A 21,625-nucleotide genomic window follows, 5' to 3' on the forward strand; every position below is an offset into this window, starting at 1 on the left:
AGAGACCTGGCAGTGTGGTGCCAGGACAACAACCTCTCCCTCAATGTCAGCAAGACAAAGGAGCTGATCGTGGACTACAGGAAACGGAGGGCAAAGGAAGCTCACCCATTCTCATTGACGGGGCTGCAGTGGAGCAGGTTGAGAGCTTCAAGTTCCTTGGTGTCCACATCACCAAGGAACTGTCATGGTCCAAACACACCAAGACAGTCGTGAAGAGGGCATGACAAAACCTATTCCCCCTCAGGAGACTGAAAAGATTTGGCATGGATCCTCAGATCCTCAAAAAGTTCTACAGCTGCCCCATCAAGAGCTTCCTGACTGGTTGCATCACCGCCTGGTATGGCAACTGCTCGGCCTCCGACCGCAAGGCACTACAGAGTGTAGTGCGTACGGCCCAGTACATCAATGAAGCCGAGCTCAGGCGGTGTCAGAGGAAGACCCAAAGAACTGTCTAAGACTCCAGCCACCCAAGCCATAGACTGTTCTCTCTGCTACCACATGGCAAGTGGTACCAGTCCACCAAGTCTGGAATCAACAGGACCCTGAATAGCTTCTACCCCCAAGTCATAAGACTGCTAAATAGCTAATCAAATGGCTACCCGCTGCTGTTACTGTGAATTATCTATCCTGTTGCCGAGTCACTTTAACCCTACCGATTTGTACATACCGTAAAACTTCAACTAAACGCAGACGCTGAAATAGCCACCTCTGCCTTTTAATAGCCGGGCAACCGCACACATTTCAGCAAATAAATGCCTGTTTCAAAATGCCGGATCTAAATGAATTGTTTATGAGGTTACCATGAATCACCATTAATTGTTTAATGTTTGATTTGCTACATAAAATAATTCAGTAATGACTGTAAAAAATTATGGCCATTGGCTGCTAGCAGCTGAGAACTGCTAGCTAAGTGTCAAACACAAAAACAGTCAACAACTTTAGGAAATTGAATTCTACTACACCGGCTCTGACGCTCATCGGATGTGGCAGGGCTTGCAAACTATTACAGACTACAAAGGGAAACCCAGCCGTGAGCTGCCCAGTTACGTAAGCCTACAAGACGAGCTAAATGTCTTTATGCTCGTTTTGAAGCAAGTAACACTGAAGCATGCATGAAAGCACCACTCTCTCCGTAGCCGATGTGATCAAGACCTTTATACAGGTCAACATTCACAAGGCCGTAGGGCCAGACAGATTACCAGGACGTGTACTCAGAGCATGCGGTGACCAACTGGCAAGGGTCTTCACTGACATGTTCAACATGTCCCTGATTGAGTCTGTAATACCAACATGTTTCAAGCAGACCACCATAGTTCCTGTGCCCAAGAAAGCAAAGGTAACCTGCTTAAATGATTACCACCCCGTAGCACTCACGTCTGTAGCCATCAAGTGCTTTGAAAGGCTCACATCAACACCATCCTCCCAGATACCCTAGACCCACTCCAATTTGCATACCGCCCCAACAGATCCACAGATGATGCAATCTCTATTGCACTCCACACTGCCCTTTCCCACCTGGACAAGAGGAACACCGATGTGAGAATGCTGTTCATTGACTACAGCTCAGCGTTCAACACCATAGTGCCCACGAAGCTCATCACTAAGCTAACGACCATGGGACTAAACACCTCCCTCTGCAACTGGATCCTGGACTTCCTGACGGGCCGCCCCCAGGTAGTAAGGGTAGGCAACAACACATCTGCCACGCTGATCCTCAACATGGGGGGCCAGGGGTGCGTGCTTAGTCCCCTCCTGTACTCCCTGTTCACCCACGACTGCACGATTCAAACACCATCATTAAGTTTGCTGACGACACAACAGTGGTAGGTCTGATTACCGACAATGAGGAGACAGCCTATAGGGAGGAGATCAGAGACCTGGCAGTGTGGTGCCAGGACAACAACCTCTCCCTCAACGTGAGCAAGACAAAGGAGCTGATCGTGGACTACAGGAAAAGGAGGGCCGAACACGTCCCAATTCACACCGACAGGGCTGAAGTGGAGCGGGTTGAGCAATTCATGTTCATTGGTGTCCACATCACCAACAAACTACCATGGCCCAAACACACCAAGACAGTCGTGAAGAGGGCACAACACCTTTCCCCCTCAGCATACTGAAAATACTTGGCATGGGTCCCCAGATCCTCAAGAATTTCTACAGCTGCACCATCGAGAGCATCTTGACCGGTTGCATCCCCGCCTGGTATGGTAACTGCTCGGCATCCGACGGTATGGCAGCTGCTCGGTAAGACGCTACAGAGGGTAGTGCGTACGGCCCAGTACATCACTGGGGCCAAGCTTCCTGCCATCCAGGACCTCTATATCAGGCAGTGTCAGAGGAAGGCCCAAATGTATTGTCAAAGACTCCAGTCACCCGAGTCATAGACTGTTCTCTCTGCTACGACACGGCAAGTGGTACCGGAGCGCCAAGTCTAGGTCCAAAAGGCTTCTTAACAGCTTCTACCCCCAAGCCATAAGACTGCTGAACAATTAATCAAATGGCCACCCAGACTATTTACATTGACACCCCACCACTTTGTTTTTACACTGCTGCTATTTGCTGTTTATTATCTATGCATAGTTACTTTACCCCTACCTACAAGTACAAATTACGTCGACTAACCTGTAGCACCGCACATTGACTCGGTACCGGTACTCCCTGTATATAGCCTCATTATTGCTATTTTTTATTTTAATTAAACTAAATTGAAATAGTTCATATTTTCTTGACTCTATTTCTTGAACTGCATTGTTGGGAAGCATTTCACGGTAAGGTTGTATTCGGTGCATGTGACAAATAAAATTTGATTTGATTATATACCCCTAGAAATCGTCTGATTACCCTCTAGTGGCACAAGTATGAACTGCCAAAATTGTGCCGTCAAAGAGGAGAATAATAATAATTTCACACAAAAGTTTATATACAGTGCATTCGGAAAGTATTCATGCCCCTTAACTTTTTCCATATTTTGTTACGTTACAGCTTTATTCTAAAATGTATTAAATGTTTTTCTTCCTCATCAATCTACACACAATACCCCATAATGACAAAACAAAAAATGTTTTTTAGAAATGTTTGCAAATGTATTAAAAATTCATAAGGCACTTGCACATCTGGGCTATTTTTTTGCAGGTGCATGGTAACAGTTGAATAAAATGAGAAAAAATAAGAAACCCGCAAATGTATTAATAAAAAAACCAGAATCCGATGGTCACTCTGACAGAGCTCCAGAGTCCCTCTGTGGAGATGGGAGAACATTCCAGAAGGACAACCATCTCTGCAGCACTCCACCAATCAGGCCTTTATGGTATAGTGGCCAGACGGAAGCCACTCCTCAGTAAAAGGCACATGACAGCCTATTTTGAGTTTGCCAAAAGGCACCTAAAGACTCTCAGACCATGAGAAACAACATTCTCTGGTCTGATGAAACCAAGATTGAACTCTTTGGCCTGAATGCCAAGCGTCATGTCTGGAGGAAACCTGGTACCATCCCTACATTGAAGCATGGTGGTGGCAGCATCATGCTGTGGGGATGTTTTTCAGAGGCAGGGACTGGGAGACTAGTCAGGATCAAGAGAAAGATGACGGTGCAAAGTACTAAGAGATTCCTGATGAAAACCTGCTCAGGAGCTCTCAGGACCTCAGACTGGGGTGAAGGTTCACCTTCCAACAGGACAACGACCCTAAGCACAGAGCCAAGACAACGCAGGAGTGGCTTCGGGACAAGTCTCTGAATGTCCTTGAGTGGCCCAGCCAGAGCCCGGACTTGAACCCAACCAAACTTTTGACTGATACTGTATATAGAGGCATACGAAGACAAGAAAACATGTGACATTGTGTAAATGTTAACACATTCGTGCAGGAAATGAAGAAGTTGATTAAAATGCTGGAAGTGAATGATGGAATTAAACATTTAACTATGCAAATGAGCAAATGCTGAGGGCATTGTGTTGTGATTTAAGAAAACAAACACCCAGGCTATTAATTTGAAAATGTTACTGGAGCTACTTCAATTACCTCGTACCCCTGCACATCGACTCGGTACTGGTACATCCTGTAAATAGCCATGTTATTTTTACTTGTTATTGTTATTCACTGTGAATTTATTCCTTTTTTCACTGTTTCTATTTCTTATCTTTATCTCTGCATTGTTGAAAAAATACCTGTTAGTAAGCATTTCACTGTTAGTCTACACCTGTTGTTTATGAAGCGTGTGACAAACAAAATGAGATTTTTCACACACAGCTCTGTAGTAGGTACATACGTAGCGAACGCCTGCGTTTGTTCATCTGCGTTCGTTTCTTCCTCTTAGTAAGCCCAGCTTTAGAGGGAGACTCTTCCTTGAGTCTAGACTGACTGGACAGCTTAGAGGAACTCTGCTGACTGAAGTGGGTGGGCACGTGGCGCGCTAGGCCCCCCTGCGATGCAAAGCTGGCATTGCAGCCCCCCACCACACACTACAGAGAAAGAGAGAGAGAGAGAGAGAGAGACAAGCAGGTCACCATTCAGAAAACCACCTGAGACCTGCTAACAACACTAAACTTGCGGGTTCAATTACCGCAGGGATTCCATACATACCTTGAAGGGTTTATCTCCGCTGTGTGTCAGCATGTGTCTCTGGAGCCAGCTTGGACTGGTGGACGGAGTGTTGTACACCTTACAGCCCTTCCACAGACACACAAACACCTGGTGGGGGGAGAGCAAGTTGGAGATGGAGGGAGAGAGAGTTTAGAGATGGGGGAGAGAGAGAGAGTTAGAGATGGGGGAGAGAGAGAGAGAGAGTTAGAGATGGGAGAGAGAGAGAGTTAGAGATGGGGGAGAGAGAGAGTTAGAGATGGGGGAGAGAGAGAGTTAGAGATGGGGGAGAGAGAGAGAGTTAGAGATGGGAGAGAGAGAGAGAGAGTTAGAGATGGGAGAGAGAGAGAGAAAGTTAGAGATGGGGGAGAGAGTTTAGAGATGGGGGAGAGAGAGAGTTAGAGATGGGGGGAAAGAGTTAGAGATGGGGGAGAGAGAGAGTTAGAGATGGGGGAGAGAGTTTAGAGATGGGGGGAGAGAGAGAGTTAGAGATGGGGGGAAAGAGTTAGAGATGGGGGAGAGAGAGAGTTAGAGATGGGGGAGAGAGAGAGTTAGAGATGGGGGAGAGCGAGAGTTAGAGATGGGGGAGAGAGAGAGTTAGAGATGGGGGGAGAAAGAGTTAGAGATGGGAGGAGAAAGAGATGGGGAGGGGGAAGAGAGAGAGTTAGAGATGGGGGAGAGAGAGAGTTAGAGATGGGGGAGAAAGAGAGTTAGAGATGGGGGAGAAAGAGATGGGGGGGAGAAAGAGCGTTAGAGATGGGGGGGAGAGAGAGAGTTAGAGATGGGGGAGAAAGAGAGTTAGAGATGGGGGGAGAAAGAGAGTTAGAGATGGGGGGAGAAAGAGAGTTAGAGATGGGGGGAGAAAGAGATGGGGAAAGAGAGTTAGAGATGGGGGGAGAAAGAGAGTTAGAGATGGGGGGAGAAAGAGATGGGGAGGCGGAAGAGAGAGAGTTAGAGATGGGGGGGAGAGAGAGTTAGAGATGGGGGGAGAAAGAGATGGGGAGGGGGAAGAGAGAGTTAGAGATGGGGGGAGAGAGAGTTAGAGATGGGGGGAGAGAGAGATGGGGGAGAAAGAGTTAGAGATGGGGGGAGAGAGAGTTAGAGATGGGGGGAGAAAGAGAGTTAGAGATGGGGGGAGAAAGAGAGTTAGAGATGGGGGGAGAAAGAGATGGGGAAAGAGAGTTAGAGATGGGGGGAGAAAGAGAGTTAGAGATGGGGGGAGAAAGAGATGGGGAGGCGGAAGAGAGAGAGTTAGAGATGGGGGGGAGAGAGAGTTAGAGATGGGGGGAGAAAGAGATGGGGAGGGGGAAGAGAGAGTTAGAGATGGGGGGAGAGAGAGTTAGAGATGGGGGGAGAGAGAGATGGGGGAGAAAGAGTTAGAGATGGGGGGAGAGAGAGTTAGAGATGGGGGGAGAAAGAGATGGGGAGGGGGAAGAGAGAGTTAGAGATGGGGGAGAAAGAGAGTTAGAGATGGGGGAGAAAGAGATGGGGGGAGAAAGAGCGTTAGAGATGGGGGGAGAGAGAGAGTTAGAGATGGGGGAAAAAGAGAGTTAGAGATGGGGGGAGAAAGAGTTAGAGATGGGGGAGAGAGAGAGTTACAGATGGGGAGAGAGAGAGTTAGAGATGGGGGAGAGAGAGAGTTAGAGATGGGAGGAGAAAGAGATGGGGAGGGGGAAGAGAGAGTTAGAGATGGGGGAGAAAGAGAGTTAGAGATGGGGGAGAAAGAGATGGGGGGAGAAAGAGCGTTAGAGATGGGGGGGAGAGAGTTAGAGATGGGGGAGAAAGAGAGTTAGAGATGGGGGGAGAAAGAGAGTTAGAGATGGGGGAGAAAGAGAGTTAGAGATGGAGGGAGAAAGAGATGGGGAAAGAGAGTTAGAGATGGGGGGAGAAAGAGAGTTAGAGATGGGGGGAGAAAGAGAGTTAGAGATGGGGGGAGAAAGAGATGGGGAGGGGGAAGAGAGAGAGTTAGAGATGGGGGGAGAGAGAGAGTTAGAGATGGGGGGAGAAAGAGTTAGAGATGGGGGGGAGAGAGAGTTAGAGATGGGGGGAGAAAGAGATGGGGGAGAAAGAGTTAGATGGGGGGAGAAAGAGATGGGGAGGGGGAAGAGATCGAGGAGAAAGAGTTAGAGATGGGGGGAGAAAGAGATGGGGGGGGGGGAAGAGATCGAGGAGAAAGAGTTAGAGATGGGGGGAGAAAGAGATGGGGGGGAGAGAGAGAGTTAGAGATGGGGGAGAGAGAGTTAGAGATGGGGGGGAGAGAGTTAGAGATGGGGGGAGAAAGAGTTAGAGATGGGGGGAGAAAGAGTTAGAGATGGGGGAGAAAGAGATGGGGGAGAAAGAGATGGGGGAGAAAGAGTTAGAGATGGGGGGAGAAAGAGTTAGAGATGGGGGGAGAAAGAGATGGGGGGAGAAAGAGATGGGGAGGGGGAAGAGAGAGAGTTAGAGATGGTGATGAGGAGAGTTTATTTCTCTCCCCCCCCAGTAAACTAACGGACAACAAGCCCCATCCATCTCCAAAAACCGTCCAGTTTTGATTTACAGCGGCAACAAAAAGTATATGTGAACCCTTTGGAAATACCTGGATTTCTGCATAAATTGGTCATCAAATTTGATCTGATATAGAGAAGCCTGGGTCATGTTCATCGGAGGCAAAAGTAGCAAACCAGTTTAAAACGATGGTTTAAGTCCAGCTAGTGCCTTCCTGTTTTACTCAGTTTCAAAAGGTTTTCTCCCAAATGAACACAACCCTATTTTGTCCTGGTTCCTGATACTACCCACCCCTCCTCTCTGTCCGTCGACGTGGAGGCCCCTGATGTGTTCAGCCAGGTCTGGGCTGCAGGTGAAACAGAGGCCACATTGGTCCCAGCAGCAGGTATTCCCCACTGCCTGGCCCTTGGTACCGGAGTGGCACTGGGTGGCACTGCCCTGCCCGTTCATCATGGCAGGGGTGGAGCGTCCGCTGGATACCGTGCTCTCCATGTCCATCAGGGTACTGCTGATACTGAGACAGAGAGACACAGAGAGAGACACAGAGAGAGAGAGACACAGAGAGAGAGAGAGACACAGAGAGACACAGAGAGACACAGAGAGACAGACAGAGAGACACAGAGAGAGAGAGAGACACAGAGAGACACAGAGAGAGACACAGAGAGAGAGAGACACAGAGAGAGAGAGACACAGAGAGAGAGAGAGACACAGAGAGAGAGAGAGACACAGAGAGACACAGAGAGAGACACAGAGAGAGAGAGACACAGAGAGAGAGAGAGACACAGAGAGACACAGAGAGACACAGAGAGACACAGAGAGACAGACAGAGAGACACAGAGAGAGAGAGAGACACAGAGAGACACAGAGAGAGACACAGAGAGAGAGAGACACAGAGAGAGAGAGACACAGAGAGAGAGAGAGACACAGAGAGAGAGAGAGACACAGAGAGACACAGAGAGACAGACAGAGAGAGAGACACAGAGAGAGAGAGAGACACAGACAGAGAGAGACACAGAGAGAGAGAGACACAGAGACACAGACAGAGAGACACAGAGAGACAGACAGAGAGACACAGAGAGACAGACAGAGAGAGACAGAGAGACAGACAGAGAGAGAGAGACACAGAGAGAGAGAGACACAGACAGAGAGACACAGAGAGACAGAGACACAGACAGAGAGACACACACAGAGAGAGACGCAGAGAGAGACGCAGAGAGAGACGCAGAGAGAGACACAGAGAGAGAGATGCACACAGTCATCATTCTGAAGTAAAAAGACTAGGGAAATAGACTCACATTGAGATGTTATGGTGTATCAGACAACCATCTAGTGATTTAGTGAAAAAGAGGGAGACATCTTTATTCTGACAAGCTAAACATGTCAGACGATGAAGAACAGTTGAAGCTGTGGAAAAAGTCTGCATTTACACCGGCAGCCCCATTCTGACATTTTATCCCTAATGGGTCTTTTAACCAATCACATAAGATCTTTTCACATCAGATATTTTTCAGATCTGATTGGTCAAAAGAATTGGGCTTCCTGTCTAAAGCGACCTATGTAAAGTCTGGAAGCCTGATTGTTCTAGAACAGACTGCCTGGTTATGCAGAGCTGCAACATGTGTGCCACCAGCCATCGCTGCTGCTAATTGGCCCCTCAAACCATTTCAGGGGGTTTTAAGACACATTCTAGCACTTGATTCAAATTCATAGCAAACTGTCAAGTAAAACATACTTCCAGCCTGAATGAATGGAACAGAGACACAGCTGATATTTACAAGATGAAAGTGCACATATTTGTTTCAATCAAAAGTAAAAAATGAAAGGCTCAATGAAGTATGCATTACCGGTTTATAAAGACCTGCAGATACACCGAGTGTACAAAACATTAGGAACACCTTCCAAATATTTAGTTACACTGCCCTTTTGCCCTCACAACAGCCTCAAGTCGTCGGGTCATGGACTCTACAAGGTGTCAAAAGCATAAGACCGGGTTGTCTCCATCGTTTCCCATAGTTATGTCAAGTTGGCTGGTTGAAGATCTCTACTCCGAATAGCTTGATCCATCTCATCCCACAGATCTGCTGACTGGGCAGGCCACTGCAATAAGCTGAAGTCACTATCATGTTTGTGGAACCATTCCTGGACAATCCTAGCCTTGTGCCCTGGGGCGTTATCCGTCTGAAAAACAAATCAACTGCCCTGAAGGGATGTACCTTATTGGCAATGATGTTCAGACTTCCTGTGGCATTCAAACGTTGTTCCACTTTTATCAGTGCCCCAATGTGTGTCATGAAAACACACCCCACACCATCACCCTGCAATGTTGACACGCGGCATGATGGATGCATGTTCTCCTGTTGTTCTCTCCATACCCAAGTCCTCCACTCAGCGTGAAACAGCAGGAACCAGGACTCATCAGACCAGACAATGTTTTTCCATTTCTCCAGTGTTTTTGTTCCTCAGCCCACTGCAACCACAGTTTCTTGTTTTTTCTGAAAGAAGTGGACGTGTGTAAGGTCTTCTTCGGCTGCCGTACCCCATTCGTGTCAAGGTAAGGTGTCTACTAGAGGTCGACCGATTAGGATTTTTTCAACGCCAATACCGATTATTGGAGGACCAAAAAAGCCGATACTGATTAATTGGCCAATTTTTATATATATAAATAAATCGTCCAATTAATCGGTATATATTCGTAATAATGACAATTACTTCAATACTGAATGAACAATGAACACTTTTATTTTAACTTAATATAATACATAAATAAATAATGAAACATGCTCAATTTGGTTTAAATAATGCAAAAACAAAGTGTTGGAGAAGAAAGTAAAAGTGCAATATGTGCCATGTAAAAAAGCTAACGTTTAAGTTCCTTGCTCAGAACATGAGAACATATGAAAGCTGGTGGTTCAATATTCCCAGGTAAGAAGTTTTAGGTTGTAGTTATTATAGGAATTATAGGACTATTTCTCTCTATACCATTTCTTTTTCATAGACCTTTGACTATTGGATGTTCTTATAGGCACTTTAGTATTGCCAGTCTAATCTCGGGAGTTGATAGGCTTGAAGTCATAAATACCGCTGTGTATCAAGCATTGCTAAGAGCTGCTGGCAAACACAGTAAAGTGCTGTTTGAATGAATGCTTACCAGCCTGCTGCTGTCTACCATCGCTCAGTCAGACTGCTCTATCAAATATCAAATCATAGGCTTAATTATAATATAATAAACACACAGAAATACGAGCCTTTGGTCATTAATATGGTCAAATTCGGAAACTATCATTTCAAAAACAAAAAACGTTTATTCTTTCAGTGAAATACGGAACCGTTCTGTATTTTATCTAACGGGTGGCATCCCTAAGTCTAAATATTCCTGTTACATTGCACAACCTTCAATGTTACGTCATAATTATCTACAATTCTGGCAAATTAATTACGGTCTTTGTTAGGAAGAAACACAGTTCGCAACGAGCCAGAGGACCCAAACTGTTGCATTTACCCTGACTCTGCTTGCACTGAACGCAAGAGAAGTGACACAACTTCCCTAGTTAATATTACCTGCTAACATGGATTTCGTTTAACTAAATATGCAGGTTTAAAAATAAATACTTCTGTGTACTGGTTTTAAGAAAGGCATTGATGTTTATGGTTAGGTACAGTTGTGCAACAAATGTGCTTTTTTCGCGAATGCGCTTTTGTTAAATCATCACTCGTTTGGCAAAATTGAAGTAGGCTGTGATTCGATGGTAAATGATATGCTATGCAGGACAAGCTAGTTAACCTAGTAATATCAACCAAGCTAGTTAACCTAGTAATATCAACCATGTGTCGTTAACTAGTGATTATGTGAAGATTGATTGTTTTTTTTATAAGATACGTTTAATGCTAGCTAGCAACTTACCTTGGCTCCTTTTGACGCTGCACTCGTGTAACAGGTGGTCAGCCTGCCACGCAGTCTCCTCGTGGAGTGCAATGTACATTTACATTACATTTAAGTCATTTAGCAGACGCTCTTATCCAGAGCGACTTACAGATTGGTGGATTCACCTTATGATATCCAGTGGAACAACCACTTTACAATAGTGCATCTAAATCTTTTAAGGGGGGGGGGGGGGTTAGAAGGATTACTTTATCCTATCCTAGGTATTCCTTAAAGAGGTGGGGTTTCAGGTGTCTCCGGAAGGTGGTGATTGACTCCGCTGTCCTGACGTCGTGAGCGAGCTTGTTCCACCATTGGGGTGCCAGAGCAGCGAACAGTTTTGACTGGGCTGAGCGGGAACTGTGCTTCCTCAGAGGTAGGGAGGCGAGCAGGCCAGAGGTGGATGAACGCAGTGCCCTTGTTTGGGTGTAGGGCCTGATCAGAGCCTGAAGGTACGGAGGTGCCGTTCCCCTCACAGCTCCGGCGGCAAGCACCATGGTCTTGTAGCGGATGCGAGCTTCAACAGGAAGCCAGTGGAGAGAGCGGAGGAGCGGGGTGACGTGAGAGAACTTGGGAAGGTTGAACACCAGACGGGCTGCGGCGTTCTGGATGAGTTGTAGGGGTTTAATGGCACAGGCAGGGAGCCCAGCCAACAGCGAGTTGCAGTAATCCAGACGGGAGATGACAAGTGCCTGGATTAGGACCTGCGCCGCTTCCTGTGTGAGGCAGGGTCGTACTCTGCGAATGTTGTCGGCGTCCAAAAAGGCAGATTACCGATTGTTATGAAAACTTGTAATCGGCCATGCCGATTAATCAGTCGACCTCTAGTGTCTACGGTGTCAAGGTATGGGGTCAAGGTACGACAAGTTGTGCATTCTTTTATGGGTCTGTGGGCACCAACTTTTCTGCTCTTTTGCACACCAGTATTTCTAATTGCACGTCATCATTTGCTAAATTGTAATTACTTTGCTACTATGGCCTATTTATTGCGTTACCTCCTCACGCCATTTGCACACACTGTATATAGACTTTCTTTTTTTATATTGTGTTATTGACTGTACACTTGTTTATCCCATGTGTAACTCTGTGTTGTTGCATGTGTCTAACTGCTTTGCTTTATCTTGGCCAGGTCGCAATTGTAAATGAGAACTTGTTCTCAACTGGCCTACCTGGTTAAATAAAGGTGAAAAAAAATGAATAAAAAGAAAATAATTGTACTGGACTGAGTTGACTGACTGTAGCCCGTCTGTTGCTCTTAACAATTCATGTCAGCCTCCTTTGTCCTCTTTCATCAATGACCTGTTTCCAACCACCGGTCCTTTGGATGGTGGACCATTCTTGATAAACAAACATGGGAAACTGTTGAGCATGACAAACCCAGCAGTGTTGCAGTTTTTGACACACTCAAACTGGTGGCCTGTGCTTCTACACCTGCATTGCTTGCTGTTTGGGGTTTTAGGCTGGGTTTCTGTACAGCACTGTGAGATATCAGCTGATGTAAGAAGGGCTATATAAATACATTTGATTCACCCTCTGAATGGCACACATACAACAATCCATGTCTCAATTGTCTCAAGTCTTAAAAATCCTTATTTAACATGTCTCAATAAGGGATAAAAGCTTTCACTAGAATTCACCTGGTCAGTGTATGTCGTGGAAAGAGCAAGTGTTATTAATGTTTAGTAGCCTACACTCCGCATATACTTCCCAAATCATTAACAAACCCCTCCAGGATGGGATGTGTGGCGCAGCAGCAGGAAGGAGGGCACCACATCTGCATGGCAACAACGTAGCTGAGCTGATCAAAGCACCAGAAACTCATTACTGGAAGAATGGTAGCCTCTCTGTCAGCATTCCTGTGAGCTCTGAGTTTTAGAGCATTAGTTTGAGAGCCTGGTGGATATTAAACAAATTAACACCGTGTTACAAACATTTATCTTGAAATTGTATAGTTTACCAAGTACCAACCTGTCCTCTGAATCCATCCGGCTGAGTGGCTCTCCGTCCGAGGATGACATCTCTACGCTGGCCCTCCGCTTGTCTCCCACCGCAAGCTCCTCACGGTCCCCACCGCTGCTGGTTGTTTTCTCCTCCCGGGGCTCCGGCCCATCGTCACGGACTTTGCTTTTTACCACACAGTCACTGACTGTAACAGGCGACTGGCTCTCCTCTCGCTGTTCTTCTGGTTTACTTTCTATTTCCTTCACCGTATCTGTAACTGTCTCGCTCGTCTCACCACCGTCCACCAGGATCCTCTGTGTCTTAGAGTCCGAGCAATCCTCATCTGTTTTACCAAGTTTACACCCCACCGTCTTTTCTTCATCATCATCTTCATCATCTACGACCCCTGTTGTCGCCGCTGTCACCACCACCACCACCGCTTCCGCAGCCTCCTCATCTGCCTCTGCAGCAGGTTTCGCGTCCCCTTCTTCTCCGTCTTCTCCGCATTCCGCTACCCTTACTTCCATGTTCAGCAATGCGTCGACGCTGCTAACACCCGGATCATCTGTAGCGGTGTCCGGTTGCATTTCCTCCTTGGTCTTTTCTGTAAGCGTTTCACTGTTTTCCTCGCTCAATGCGGAACCTTGCGATTCAGAAGAAGCGGTAGCCATTTTTACTGAACACCAGTGGATATTTTCACTACGCGTGTCGCGCGGCGTCATGTCCCAGACCGGAGCGGTGAATACATTGGACAGAAGCGTTGCGGGGCGGGGAAAATAGTAACAACGTATTTTCACTCACTGAAGCGTTCCACGTGTTGGAGAAATCACGGGTTTGCAAACCACTATATATTTTTATTCACCTTTATTTAACTAGGCAAATCAGTTTAAGAACACATTCTTATTTACAATGACAACCTACCCCAGGCCAAACCCGGACAACGCTGGGCGAATTGTCCGCCGCCCTATGGGACTCCCGATCACGGCCGGTTGTGATACAGCCCGGGATCGTAATCCGGGTCTGTAGTGACGCCTCTAGCACGGCGATGCAGTTCATTACACCGCTGCGTCACTCACAATCCTAAAATAATCTCGTTTAAATCAAATCTCAACTGGATTAGAGCAAATGGGGTGATCACCGATGAACCCACCGATTGAAAAATGTATGTCTGATGGGAACTGTTACAATGCAGCTTCTGCCAGTACAGATCAGTGTTTTACTCTGTGACCACATGGCAGTGCTACTGCTTTAGTTTTGAACAGGGATTTCCTTTGGACCTCTGGCGTTATCATTCTATAGATATCAACTACACAATACCGACATTTGTCTCATGGAAATGTATTCCTTTTGCGATTACATTTGCGACCTATAATAATCTCTATAATGCATATCATAAACTCCCAGAACCTAGTACCCGTTCAAAAATACATTTTACCCAGAAGATCAGAGTTGGTGAGATTCATTCAGTTGTTTGTGGAACATTCTCGATCACCAGTAAGCTGAAGTTATTTTCTTTTTATGAATATTGTCGTTTTTTCTTTCTCAATAAACCTGGAAACACACAATAGGTGTGAAAACTGAATATAACTCTATGAAAAGCACTTAGGCAGGATATATTCAACCCACAACTTTATCAACAGCAACATTTAGGGGCCAATATAAAGTATTTTGGGATGGGGGAAATACTATGATCATTGTCAATAAAACATATTTTCTAGTTTATAATATGGAGTAGCATCCAGTCATTCCACTCTTATCAATCACCACACCCACACATCAATGTGTAAGAACAATAACATTTATTTAACATCATATAAAACAAAGGGGATATAAATATTGTAATATCATCAACTCTAAGTATAATGTAGTAAGTAGTAGCCTGTTATGGATATATATCCTAGACCCTCCAATCCTCTTCTCTCTGTACTGTGTACTACAGTACTGTGGTACAGTATATACACAAGTGCTGAGCGATTAACCAAAATCTAAATTATTATTCTTTTTTTTACTAATTCACCAACGTCGGTTCAATTATTTGAATACCATTTTTTTTCTTTCTTCATTTCCCCCCCGTGAACTCGATGCAGTTTCTCTAGAGATAAATCAGCTCATGTCCGACCTGTGCGATGTACTGTAGTAGGGAGTTGTAGTTTCCAACAGGCCAATATTCTATAGTTTAGTGCAGAGAACGTAGTAATTAACTACAATGACCATAATCCATTGCGCGCCCGCCTACTTGTCCAGTCTGTGGTGGCGCAGACACAGAGGGGGATAGAAAACAGTTTCTTTGCGAGGTATCTCTACCTGAAAATACATAATCTAAGTGATTAATAGTTGTTACTCAGTAGTTATAAAAGCAGGGGTGAAAGTAAGGCGCTCCGGTACGACGTCCCAGCAAAATAAATAGTGGGTGTACGCAGTACCGGTAAAACATGAGCCTATCACAGTAATTAAAACGTCATACCAATATTTATCGTTACATCAGAGGCATGAAAAATGAGCAAATGGATTTGAAAACGGGTAGTCATAGTTTACACTCCAAAATACAATGCGGTTTGACAAGAACACAGGGATTTTGCCAAGGCAGAGATGTGTGGCCGACAGAGAAGAGCGCTCTGCCCTAATTACAGTCGGCAAATTAGACGTGTTGTTTTGTGTAACAGAAGTCTTTTTCCATTCACCTGTTTGGGGGGTGGGGGTGAACTTGCGCGGGTAGCCTAGTAAAGTTGTCCTTTGAAGTGACTGTTTGACAAATCCAATTGAAAAAAACATCATGATTGGTTGTGTTTATGCCACAATAAAAAGTCTTTACTAGGCCCACAGAGATCCTATTGAATTAAAAGGGGATTCTATATGTAGTTTTATGATTAGACCCATAACATACTTTAATGCCGCGCAAGCGCATAGCAGGTCCTGAAACTGGAAAACAATATATTGAATTATGTTTTTTAAAAGTATGCCTTATTTACTTTTAAGAGCTACAAAAATAGTGATTTTGTCAGACAACAGGCTACAACAGCTCTATAGAGATGAGATGATGACTTGGAATGAAATAATAAAGTTATCAAATAAAACCAATGTAATATACAGAACAATTTAAATCTTTTATTAAAGTAAAATAATATGAATAACTGATGGTTAACAGCATTCAACACACAATAATAATAATCCATAGTGCATTTAATGTCTATAAAAGATTATCAAAAGGGAAATCAAAAACTGATTTTTTTTTCTCTCCATATAATCTAACCGAACCAACCTCAAAAAGCACTAATCGCTCAGCACTAATACCAACTGTACCGCGGTACCAGTTTATACCAGGGGTTGGAACCCAAATAATTTTCCAATCGTTCGTTCTGAACAGAACCATTCTTTGTTTTCCATTCCATCCCACTGTTCCGACCAGCAATATAAAGTTCTGAACCGGTTCGAACCCCCCCTCAAAAAGTTACGTTTTATATCGTTCCTTTCTGTTCCTTTTTAAACCTCTGAAATCAACATTTATTTTTTAATTTAGCTCAACATTAAATGACTTCACCAATGGATAGAGGAGCTTGCTATGGAGCAGGCCTGCTACAGAATGTACACTGAACAAAAATATAAAACGCAACATGTAAAGTGTTGGTCCCATGTTTCATGAGCTGAAATAAAAGATATCTGAAAATGTCCATACTCACAAAAAAAAACGTATTTCTCTCAAATTTTGTGCACAAATTTGTTTCCATCCCTGTTAGTGAGCATTTATCCTTTGCCAAGATAATCCATTCACCTGACAGGTGTGGCATATGAAAAATCTGATTAAACAGCATTATCATTACACAGGTGCACCTTGTGCTGGGGACAATAAAAGGCCAGAGTGCCCCATGGTGGCGGTGGGATTATGGTATGGGCAGGCATAAACTACGGGCAATGAACACAATTGCATTTTATCTATGGCAATTTGAATGCACAAAAATACAGTGACGGGTTCCTGAGGCCCATTGTGAGGCCCTTTTTTTTAAGGTATCTGTGACCAACAGATGCATATCTGTATTCCCAGTCATGTGAAATCCATAGATTAGGGCCTAATGAATTTATTTAAATTGACTGATTTCCTCATGTGGAACTGTAACTCCGTAAAATCGATAAAATTGTTGAATGTAGCGTTTATATTTTTGTTCAGTATAAATACATTGGACAGACAAGTGTAGTGTAGGGTGCAACATGCAACTGAAATGTTGTGGGTGAAGAGAGGGCTGGGCATGAAGCCTACAGAGGAAGGGCTTCGGTTTCTGTTTAGGCTGGGTTTCTGGAAGCACCTGCTAGCTAGCTAGCTAACAAGCTCGTGTGTGCAGAGCAGCACCAGCATAAAAAAAAAAACATTTTAATAATAAATCCAATGTGAAATGTAATAACTATAGTATCCTTAACTAGCATTGAAAAAAATGAATCCACTGTTCTCTAATAAAAAATATTTTCCCTTTAATTTCTGAATCACGCCTGCCTGTAACGTCAGTAGCTACAGTAGATTATGCTTTGGAGGGAGGGGGAAGGGCAGATAGCCTACACACTGGCAAAGATTTTCAGTTGGCAGGAAGGCGGCAGGAAGGCAGCAGGAAGGAGGCAGGAAGGCAGCAGGAAGGCAGCAGGAAGGCAGCAGGAAGGCAGCAGGAAGCCAGACACTGGAATATGTTTCTGAGTGACAGGTGAGGGCTTTGCATACAATAGGTGCTTTGTTGCGCTTTTTTTTGTGGGACTGGAAAAAAAAATGCCCTGAACATGAAATCATTTTATTAACCGGTTCCCATGCTTTTAAAATAATGGTTCTGTTCCGGAACAGAATAGATCACTTTCATTCTCGGTTCTCGTTCCCTCGAAAAATGTTGTTATTTTCCAGTTTTCGGTTCTGTTCCCTGAACCGGTTTCAACCCCCCGATAAACACACCATACACTATATACACAAAGAACTTAATTTTGGTAATTACAGTTTGTACACTAAAACTATTCCGTTTCCCAAATGACACTATTTTCCCTATATAGTGTACTACTTTTAACCAGGGACCATAGGGCTATTTAGGGAATAGGGTGCCATGGCCCATAGGGGATGTGGTCAAAAGTAGGGCGCTTGATAGGAAGCAGGGTGCCATTTGGGAGACATCCTTAAACAAAAGCATCTGCTTATTGCTTTTTACATGTGCTATCCTATCCCTTTGTCTTTCTGTTCCCAGGACACCCCAAAACCAACTAGTCGTAAAATAGACTTCTAAAAACCAAACCTCGGTCTGAAAACATTTTTTAAATATATCTTTTCTCTTCTCAGCAATAGAAAACAAAAACTAAGCATCTCTTTTTTTAAAGCCAAAACATTCACGTGTGTGTCGGGCGACAACAGTGCGACAGGGTTTGGGTCCGAAACGGCACCTTGTTCCTTACTAAGTAGTGCACTCCGTTTGAACAGAGTCCTATAGGCCCTGATACAAAGTAGTGCACTCCCTTTGAACAGAGTCCTATAGGCCCGGATACAAAGTAGTGCACTCCCTTTGAACAGAGTCCTATAGGCCCTGATACAAAGTAGTGTACTACATAGGGAATATGTTGCCATTCGAGTGCAGAAGGGGAACTGCAGAAGATCCGACGTATAAATATAATTACAACCAACCAGAAAAAAATATTACAAATCTCATCCATCCTCCTCTGCAACAATAAAGTGGCACGTTCTTCAAATCTATAAATCAACTATATTTGTCTCTTGTATATTTAGACATATAAAACAGAAATGGTTTTGTACACTGGATTTGAATTACTAAAATATGCAGTGTTGTGAACTAAAAAATATATATTTTTTAAAACTTAAATGAACTAAAATAGTTATAAAACCAAGCTGAACAGTGGAACTGTTGAAGTGTGAAAAAGTTATTGGCATTACTGTGTCTGTGTGTAAGGAACACGTGACAGTCTTTTCCCCAAGGGAAGGAGTCATCACAGCAGGATTCAGACCTTATGCTCTGAACACATCCGAACCATCAGACAATATTCAATCAGAATCATCAACTCCAAACTATAGAAATAACGGCAATGGAACTAATTATACTCTAAAATAAACAGTATCGATGCCTTATTATTGTCTCATTGTTGCAAAGATCAAATGTGATATCATGGAGAGTAGGTGAGGGGGGAGGAGGGTGATGAGGGGGGAGGAGGGTGATACCATGGAGAGGAGGTGAGGGGGGAGGAGGGTATTGAGGGGGGAGGAGGGTGATACCATGTAGAGGAGGTGAGGGGGGAGGAGGGTATTGAGGGGGGAGGAGGGTGATACCATGGAGAGTAGGTGAGGGGGGAGGAGGGTATTGAGGGGGGAGAAGGGTGATGAGGGGGGAGGAGGGTGATGAGGGGGGAGGAGGGTGATACCATGGAGAGGAGGTGAGGGGGGAGGAGGGTATTGAGGGGGGAGGAGGGTGATGAGGGGGGAGGAGGGTGATACCATGGAGAGGAGGTGAGGGGGGAGGAGGGTATTGAGGGGGGAGGAGGGTGATACCATGTAGAGGAGGTGAGGGGGGAGGAGGGTATTGAGGGGGGAGGAGGGTGATACCATGGAGAGTAGGTGAGGGGGGAGGAGGGTATTGAGGGGGGAGAAGGGTGATGAGGGGGGAGGAGGGTGATGAGGGGGGAGGAGGGTGATACCATGGAGAGGAGGTGAGGGGGGAGGAGGGTGATGAGGGGGGAGGAGGGTGATACCATGGAGAGGAGGTGAGGGGGGAGGAGGGTGATGAGGGGGGAGGAGGGTGATACCATGGAGAGGAGGTGAGGGGGGAGGAGGGTGATATCATGGAGAGGAGGTGAGGGGGGAGGAGGGTGATATCATGGAGAGTAGGTGAGGGGGGAGGAGGGTGATGAGGGGGGAGGAGGGTGATACCACGGAGAGGAGGTGAGGGGGGAGAGAAGGGAAAGTGGTGGTGATGTTAAAGGGAGGGGATGTGGCAACATGAATTGACGTCAGGGCACAGGAGGATGTGATGTCATACTGTAGTAAGGTATAGACTGAACAGAGCATGGCGCGCGGTCTAACGGCCATCAGTCTGTCAGTCAGTCCAGTTTGTTGGATTTTGTGCTGGGTGTGTCATGTCCTAGTGTAGAGGTCTTCTCACGTGTAGGTCTTCATTGAGGCCAGGGCTAAAAAGAGAGGGAAAGAAAGAGATTATTAAAAAAGGAGAGAGAGAGAGAGAGAAAACGAGAGGGGAAGAGCAACTGGAAACATTGAGTTTACAGGCCTGAGATTTCTGTCAAAAATTAGGTGAGCTTGAGGCAGAACAGAGAGGAGAGGCTGAACAGGGGAGAGACTGAACAGAGAGGAGAGGCTGAACAGGGGAGAGACCGAACAGAGAGGAGAGGCTGAACAGAGAGGAGAGACTGAACAGAGAGGAGAGACTGAACAGAGAGGAGAGGCTGAACAGAGAGGAGAGACTGAACAGAGAGGAGAGGCTGAACAGAGAGGAGAGACTGAACAGAGAGGAGAGACTGAACAGAGAGGAGAGGCTGAACAGAGAGGAGAGCCTGAACAGAGAGGAGAGGCTGAACAGAGAGGAGAGGCTGAACAGAGAGGAGAGACTGAACAGAGAGGAGAGACTGAACAGAGAGGAGAGACTGAACAGAGAGGAGAGACTGAACAGAGAGGAGAGACTGAACAGAGAGGAGAGACTGAACAGAGAGGAGAGGCTGAACAGAGAGGAGAGACTGAACAGAGAGGAGAGGCTGAACAGAGAGGAGAGACTGAACAGAGAGGAGAGGCTGAACAGAGAGGAGAGACTGAACAGAGAGGAGAGACCGAACAGAGAGGAGAGACTGAACAGAGAGGAGAGGCTGAACAGAGAGGAGAGACTGACAGAGAGGAGAGGCTGAACAGAGAGGAGAGACTGAACAGAGAGGAGAGGCTGAACAGAGAGGAGAAGCTGAACAGAGAGGAGAGACTGAACAGGGGAGAGACCGAACAGAGAGGAGAGGCTGAACAGGGGAGAGACCGAACAGAGAGGAGAGACTGAACAGAGAGGAGAGGCTGAACAGAGAGGAGAGACTGAACAGAGAGGAGAGGCTGAACAGGGGAGAGACCGAACAGAGAGGAGAGGCTGAACAGGGGAGAGACCGAACAGAGAGGAGAGACTGAACAGAGAGGAGAGACTGAACAGAGAGGAGAGGCTGAACAGAGAGGAGAGGCTGAACAGAGAGGAGAGGCTGAACAGGGGAGAGACCGAACAGAGAGGAGAGGCTGAACAGGGGAGAGACCGAACAGAGAGGAGAGACTGAACAGAGAGGAGAGACTGAACAGAGAGGAGAGGCTGAACAGAGAGGAGAGACTGAACAGAGAGGAGAGACTGAACAGAGAGGAGAGGCTGAACAGAGAGGAGAGACTGAACAGAGAGGAGAGACTGAACAGAGAGGAGAGACTGAACAGAGAGGAGAGACTGAACAGAGAGGAGAGGCTGAACAGAGAGGAGAGGCTGAACAGGGGAGAGTCCGAACAGAGAGGAGAGGCTGAACAGGGGAGAGACCGAACAGAGAGGAGAGGCTGAACAGGGGAGAGACTGAACAGAGAGGAGAGACTGAACAGAGAGGAGAGGCTGAACAGAGAGGAGAGGCTGAACAGGGGAGAGACTGAACAGAGAGGAGAGGCTGAACAGAGAGGAGAGGCTGAACAGAGAGGAGAGACTGAACAGAGAGGAGAGGCTGAAC

The 21,625-nt window shown here is 45.8% G+C and overlaps 2 protein-coding genes across 13 annotated transcripts in view; both read right to left on the reverse strand.

The window, feature by feature from the left end:
* Positions 1-13,819, reverse strand: part of LOC106561744 (zinc finger protein aebp2) — a 107,023-nt gene extending 93,204 nt beyond the window's left edge. For 2 of the 4 annotated variants that reach the window (XM_014125973.3, XM_014125972.3), the window contains exons 1-4: positions 12,950-13,811; positions 7,354-7,576; positions 4,579-4,686; positions 4,265-4,457 (exon numbers count right to left, since the gene is read on the reverse strand). In XM_014125973.3, the coding sequence (XP_013981448.3) occupies positions 4,265-4,457; positions 4,579-4,686; positions 7,354-7,576; positions 12,950-13,644 (1,219 nt within the window). In that variant the 5' untranslated portion in view covers positions 13,645-13,811. Of the gene's footprint in view, positions 1-4,264; positions 4,458-4,578; positions 4,687-7,353; positions 7,577-12,949 lie in introns of all 4 variants that reach the window. The other 2 variants (XM_014125974.3, XM_082957428.1) reach the window with 2 other exon arrangements.
* Positions 13,820-14,702: 883 nt separating this feature from the next.
* LOC106561741 (pleckstrin homology domain-containing family A member 5) overlaps positions 14,703-21,625 on the reverse strand; it is a 260,488-nt gene continuing 253,565 nt past the window's right edge. For all 9 annotated transcript variants that reach the window (XM_082957439.1, XM_082957433.1, XM_082957431.1 and 6 more), the window contains one exon: positions 14,703-20,071. Coding sequence is in view for 1 of the 9 variants with exons in the window: in XM_082957432.1 (XP_082813558.1) it covers positions 20,043-20,071 (29 nt within the window). In the remaining 8 variants the exon portion in view is untranslated. The remainder of the gene's footprint in view (positions 20,072-21,625) is intronic.

The sequence above is a fragment of the Salmo salar genome, chromosome 10, assembly GCF_965601325.2.
Source record: "Salmo salar chromosome 10, fSalSal1, whole genome shotgun sequence".
Classification (NCBI taxonomy): domain Eukaryota; kingdom Metazoa; phylum Chordata; class Actinopteri; order Salmoniformes; family Salmonidae; genus Salmo; species Salmo salar.